Consider the following 7,156-nt stretch of genomic DNA (forward strand, 5'->3'; position numbering starts at 1 on the left):
GGAGGCAGAGGCAGGCGGATCTCTGTGAGTTCGAGTTCAGCCTGATCTACAGAGCTAGTTCCAGGACAGGCTCCAAAACCACAGAGAAACCCTGTCTCGAAAAACAAAAAACAAAAAACAAAAAAGAATTACCCATCCTTTGAATGAGGCCTTATGATAAGGTTAGCTTCATATTAAGTTGTTACTGTCCCATTTCAAGGTGAACCTGACTAATATAAGGATTTCAGAAAACAAAAGGACATCTGCTTCATCAACATAACCTTTAACATAACTTTTATAAATACTAACGAAAATTTAATACGAAGAATTGTTTAAAAATTGTACCTCCTCAGCATAGCATCTCATTATAATTATTATAGTACATAACAATATAATTATATATGCTATATAGTATCAATTATAATGAGCACTATATTTAAGTAATTTAATATAAACATTTTAGAAGATATGTATCTATGCTTTTACATTTTGAGAGAATACCAAAAACAATGCCAATGTTTTTTTTTATAAATTATTCTTAATATAAAGCCTGACACATTTTTGGAAAACTGGATGAACTAGAAAGGAACAAGCTCATTTTGTTTACTATATTCATAACCCACTATTTCGCTCTAGAGCACTGATGGAGATTTAGAGGAAACCACAAGGGAACTCAGTGCAGATGAATCATTCCACTGATTCCCCAGCAGACACTGTGAGTATCAAGGGAGTGATCCAAATTCCACTCTCTGCTACTAAATGTAGTAAAACAAAAATAAAATTCATTTAAACAGGCTCTGGAAATTTTTCATAATATCACTAATTTTTAGATTTGGAAGAGCGTTGGTTTTCAACAAAATAAAGGCATGATATTAATTTTGCCAATGAAAGTATATATGGGCACAAAATCATTTTGTATTATAAGCTATTACACAGGCCCACATCAAAGTCATTCTGTATCGTGGCTCTTTCTTTTACGTAATTCAGTTTTCCAAGTTACCATTACATGTGACTTAGGCTAAGGATAATTTTTAAAACAATAGTTCAAATAGTTATGGGGAAATTAAGATAATTAACATTTAGCTGGACTTAATTAAGAATATTTAAAATGCTTTCTGCTCTTACACAGACTAGAGCTCAGTCCCTGCAAACACTTCAAGCAGCTCACAACTTCCTCTGACTACAGATCCAAGAGAAATCTGATACTCTCTTCTGGCTTCTTTTGGCTCTCTTGTACATGTGTGCATGCTTACACATATATGTACATACACGTATACAGTCACAAACTTAAATAAATCTTTAAAAAACACTCAGCTATTCTCCTTAACATGCCTGTGGACAAAATCTGGTGTTGCTATCCTGAGACTCATTTGATCCCCCGAATCAGTGGATCACAGGCTGAAAGTGTCCAGAGTAATGTTGACTGATTAATTTAAACACAGGTGAATTAATGTGTACTCTCCAATCGAAGTGAGTAAGATAGTTTTAGGTGGTTGTATTTTACAGTATTTCCATTGCAACCATAAAGCCTGCCTGGATTATCTTATGCAGACAACAATCACAGCAAACAGAGCAAGTCCAAAACAACCTACCAAGGAAGAAGGTCGAAGGGATGATGATGCTCCTGGCCAGGTCTTATATCAAGTCTGAACAACATGACGATTACAAACTTACCATTTTACTCTCCGATGTAATTCAAGTATACACTTTAAATGTCGACTTGTCCAAAGTGATTTTATTTATTAAATTCTATGTGTATGATTATCCAGTTATTTTGCTTAATGAGATGTATCATTCATTATAGCAGTGATCCCACACACCAATAACCGAGGCAAAACATTTAGTGAAAATCTACTGTGCTGAATAAATTTTCAAAGTGGTTTCTTTTGTATGGAAAAATTGATGGCCAGACACAGATTAATGTTCAGTTAAATGTCAAGCTTGTTCATCATGTACTGTTGTATATCACTTGCATTAGAAAGATATTAACAAAGGCAGCTGAAATGACGTTTAATCCAAAGTATTAATCACCTCATTGTCACTTGGATAAACTAATGAGCCCGAGGAAGTTATAATTGACAGGAGACGGAGGTTTACAGAACAGAGGTGATGCTGATGGAAGATGCCACTTGAACTCCACTTCCCAAAGACAAAGAGCCTTTGTGAGCTCTACAGTAATAGGAGTTAAAGGTGATCTTCTAGGCTCAAGAAGCAATTGCTATGCACAAGGGTGAGGAAAGGGGCAAGACGGGGCTCAGTCTGACAATTCTAATGTCATGTGTTCTCTTGAAAAGCAACACCATTTTGGTTTGACTTATATTTGATTTGCATTTTATCTCTAGTCTGTGCCACGTGTGTGTACCTCGTCTCCTTCTGCAGTGGAGTTTCAAATCACCAGCCTTCAAGCCCTCTAGAGTTTACAGCTCCTAAAACAGAATAATCACCAAAATCCTGGAGCTAAGGACAATGGGCTGGTGATATAGCCAAGTCTCACTATTTCCATGAATTCAGTCTCTCCAAACTTGATATACAAATGTAAAATTCTGTTGGGCCCTTGGATGCTCGTCTCAGTTTCAATTTCATGAAAACTAGGGATGAGCTCCTCAGGTTGTAAAACCGAGTTGTGAAATGTTGTGATTGACAGAATTATATGCAACTGTCACATAATCAAGTTCACAAAAAAAAATACAGTATATTAAATCATAGAAAAGAAAGTATGGATTCTAACCACTTTGTCCTCCTTTGGGAAAACATCCAACGAAGCAGAGCAGGGAGAGAAGAAAGAGAGAGAAACAAGAATGAGCCTCACATTAATAAAGTGATGTCAATGCAACAAATACATTTCTCCAGGGATAAAACACAGAAAGCTCATGCTGGATGCAAGAACTGAGCCCACTCTCCTGAGTTTTAGATTTCAGACAAGTCCTACATTTAAAGTATTACTTGGTGTCAGGCATCCTGATATATATCTGCAATCCTAGCTCTCAGGAGGCTGGGCCCGAAAGATCCCAAAGTTGTTATCAATCAATAGCAATATGCTTCAGAGAGCAAGCAGTATCTCCAAAGCAAAAACAAAGGAAATCTTCAGAAAAAAAAAATGTCAGTTTGCCACATGCTACCTCCTATTATTGAAAATACTTTATTAAACACATAGAACAATACCAAAATTTTATTAAAATTACAGTGAAAATGGTTAGAGACAAAATTTATAAGAATATCTAGTGAAATGTCATATATCAAAATTGGAGAAATACAAGTACTTTAGGCACGATGACTTATCCCATAACAGTAAAAATAGTATTTATTAATATGTATTTCAATATTTTATCATAAGAGAAAACAGTCTTAAATGCTATTTTTCTCTTACCCATAAGACAAATTTTAAGCTGCACCTTCTTTAGTTTTACTTCTTTAAATATTTATTTCAAGTTGTGGTAATTTTAGTGCAAGAGGGATGGACTAAAGCATGCATCCGTATCTGTATGAAAGAATTGAAGCACTTCCTAGCTCAGTTGTCTTTAAACAACCTGAATTTGACCCTATCAACTTTAATATACCAGCGATCAGCTGTGTGGCAGCTGGCTTGCCTCAGTTCTATGGTGGGAAGTTAACAGCTCCAGCAGCTGTGGGTACTCAGGCAGCACTAACCCGCGGCTGGCATGCACTAACTGCATTGCCAGCAGAGTTCAGACTGGTACGTATTGGAATCACTTCCAGGACCCACCTGCAAAACCTATCCCAGAGGACCTACTTACAAACGCTAAAAATTGGACGAGGGACTAACAAATACATCTTAAGAACTCTCTACATGGACATTTGCTTAAATTCTTTTTAATTCACTCTGATAACAAGTATAAAAGTTGATCACTAGCCTTTGTTTTTATAGCTAAGGAAACACTTGTTTAGAGATGACACTGGCCTTGCATTAAGCTATAAAATGTGCTTATTATACTCAGTGTCTTAATTCCCCTGGAAGAAATTCTAGAATATCCTACTAAAATTCAGATGACCAAATAATTAATATATAGTCACTTGAGAGGTTTGTTCTCAATCTTAATTGATTTTTCCAAATTAGAAGAACTTCAAGAGAAGCTCAAGTTTTAATGATTTAAAATATGTTTATATCACATCTTGCACATAGCTAGACAACGTGATAAATACTTGGACTAAATACTGGTAAATTTTTAAGGCAATGTTCAACGCAAGTGTTCAATGCTATACCACAGATCTTAGCCAAATAATTTATTTGAATTTTTCTACATATAATTCTACTGTACTAGCATGGGTAATGTAAGAGGCGTGTTACACTCAAATGTATTCTGGAGTAGATACTTGCTAATAAGGGTCTTGAATTTCACAAATTGTAGTGTTGGAGTCTGTCCCACTAGAATTTACTTATTCTTTGTTTAGAATCTTAAAGCAGAAAATATTTGTGCTAACTTAAAACTATGGTACAGCAAAATATAGTGGACTCATTTGAGCAAAATTGGAAAATGTCTTCAGGTGAAAATACATCACATAAATCCTAGCATATAGAAATGGCTTATTCCATATGTTCCTTGAATATCTGACCACTTCTTGTGAGATGAATATGGTGCTAATCATTTGTCTTGATAGTAAAACTTAAATTGCATTTATGATAGCTAACCATTGCTTAATATATTATAGCTACTTTCAAGGATTTTATAATCCTTAGTGATACTAAGTTTACATTTCCTTCGAAAATTAAGTGCTTTGGGCAGGTATTGTTTTGGATTGAGATGGGAATCATTTAAAAAGCCCCACATACGCAAAGTATCTTATTCGGTGCTATGTTCATCACTATAAAACACAAGCCGCAGAAGGATGTGTTCCTGCGCATATTGCACGCATGCTCTAGTCTCAGCCCATGCAAGTGATTACATGCTGGCCAATGCGGTGGCTTTGTTCAGCTCGTGGGCACCTGGTGCGTTCACAGGACACTCACGTTGTTCGAGCGCAGAGACACGCGGCCTCCACAGCGTGCACAGAACTTGGTGCGACAATAGGAGCAAGGATGGCCACATCCGTCAGCGAACTTCGTCTTATGACAGATTCCACATGTCGGGGCATCATCTTTGTGCTCGCCCTGGTACCGCCGTGCTTCCTCTCCGATTTTTCTCACTTGTTCTTTATAGCTTTCAAACTGTTGATGCAATCTCCTGGGCAAAAGAGACAAGAGAATAAACTAAGTAAATGAAGGAAGACAGACAACGCAACAATTTTTCCTAAAGAAAATTAAAGTTAAGCTGTTGGAGGAAAAGCAGTGCATGGAAATCGACTTTCCCCACAGAGGTGAAAACAAGCAATCTGTCTGGGGGTCCACAAACCCTGATCTTAGTTGATCTTAACAAGAGAGTCTACTTTTACTACTCTGGTGTGCACCATCCACAGCTGCTAAGGCAAGCCCTTTCCCAAAAGAACACTTACAGTAAGACTCAAATTCTTCAGTTCATCAATTCAAGTCCTTCAGTCTGAAATTGCTATACACAGATCGATTGGGAGAAAACCCTCCAACCTACAGAGAGTCTCCCAGGTTAAGGATTTCTCCACATTGTAAATGAGAATGAAGAGCGTTGGTTGCACCAAGCCTAGTCGACAGTCTTGGACCACCTCATCAGGAGTGCATCCTGGGAAACAGCTGATCAAAGTCATCCCTGTGTTTGAGCTAGTGGGCTGGCCCTGAGTGCTCCCTAAAACATGGAATGCACAGATGACATTGTTAATTCTGGCAGTTAATGTTGCAGTCCACAGAAGGGAGCCATGAGAGCTGCACTCCCCAGACATACAAGGTGGTGAGCCAGGCCCATGCTCAGTAATGCTTCTGAACTGGGGGTTGATGATGTTATGTGTTTCTTTTTAACCTCTAACAGCTCCTGAGCCGAACTTGAATCATTACTTTCTCCTTTCCAACTGATACTTTTTCTACCTAATCCATACGTAACGCGAATGTGTATAAACTCCCATATAACACAGCTGATTATGGTGTGGACAGCATTCCTAATTGACAAGCCAGATAATTTCGTTTTATAAAAGAATAATGCATGTGGCATTTAACTTCATGAATGTACAAATACCTGGTCCATTTGCTAATGAATTGTTGGTTACATTCACCATTTCATATCTTGCCATCAATGTAAGTTTGGGTTAGTAGGAAACTATCAAGGATGACGATTATTTCTAAGGATGTGTACAAAATAGCCCTGGGAATCTAATACCTTCTAGTAAACAGGATGATTGTGAGGGATGGAAGAAAATAAATAACCCCAATTGAATAAACAGAAATAAATTTCAGCATAAGGGGAATCAAGAACAAACACTTATCTAGCCCCTAAGTCAAACCTTTACCATCAGGGCCACTATGTCAAATCAACTAAGCAATCAAAAGTCTTTCAGAAGTCAGGCTAAGAAAGAGTTTTCTTATAAATTTATTCTATAATATAGAGTATGATTTAGTATGGGTGTTAGTAAACTTTTCAGCAAAAGGTCAGGCAATAAATATTTTAGTCTTTACGACTAAATAGAGTATTTGCTGTAACCTCCACTGTTCTGTTAGGAAAGGAGCCATAGATAGGCTTGAAGTGAATGACTGTGGATACATTCTAATAAAACTTTTATTTATGAAAATAGAGACAGCAGGCTACATTTGGCTAAAGGGCCAGTGTTTCAATTCTTTACTTAGGATTTGTTTTATGCTAAGATATAATGGCTTCCAAACAAAATTCTTCTGACATTTTAAAATTTAAACTTGGAAAGTCTATAGATTTTACTAGGATCAATCCAAAGGGTTTCTATCTCAGGATTTTATCTTTTTGTTCTGTTTTTAGTATATGTATGTATGGTTCTTGAGATTGAACCCAGGGCCTTGTGCATACTAAGTACACATTTTAAAACTGAAACACACATCCAGCCCTCAAAAAAAATTTTGTACAATATGTACACGTGAGGTTCTGGCCACTAAGATAAAATCCTTTTTTATTGCAATATTGTGGAGTTCCATGTGTTTGTTCATAAGTCATTTCATATTTCTTAATAATGTATCATTACTATTTCTGTATGTGATACTGGTCTCCAACCATTTAGTAAATATAAGAGATGAAGAATTTGGCCAATAATGAAGACAAATATCTTCATAATGAAAACCAACATGCATTTTATA

General features: G+C 36.6%; 1 protein-coding gene across 25 annotated transcripts in view; it reads right to left on the minus strand.

The window, feature by feature from the left end:
• Window positions 1-7,156, minus strand: part of Rims1 (regulating synaptic membrane exocytosis 1) — a 473,457-nt gene that overhangs the window by 268,631 nt on the left and 197,670 nt on the right. For 24 of the 25 annotated variants that reach the window (XM_026785683.1, XM_026785680.1, XM_026785698.1 and 21 more), the window contains 2 exons: window positions 4,946-5,159; window positions 2,708-2,719 (listed from right to left, as the gene is read on the minus strand). In XM_026785683.1, the coding sequence (XP_026641484.1) occupies window positions 2,708-2,719; window positions 4,946-5,159 (226 nt within the window). The remainder of the gene's footprint in view (window positions 1-2,707; window positions 2,720-4,945; window positions 5,160-7,156) is intronic. The other variant, XM_026785682.1, reaches the window with a different exon arrangement.

The sequence above is a fragment of the Microtus ochrogaster genome, linkage group LG2, assembly GCF_000317375.1.
Source record: "Microtus ochrogaster isolate Prairie Vole_2 linkage group LG2, MicOch1.0, whole genome shotgun sequence".
Classification (NCBI taxonomy): Eukaryota; Metazoa; Chordata; class Mammalia; order Rodentia; family Cricetidae; genus Microtus; species Microtus ochrogaster.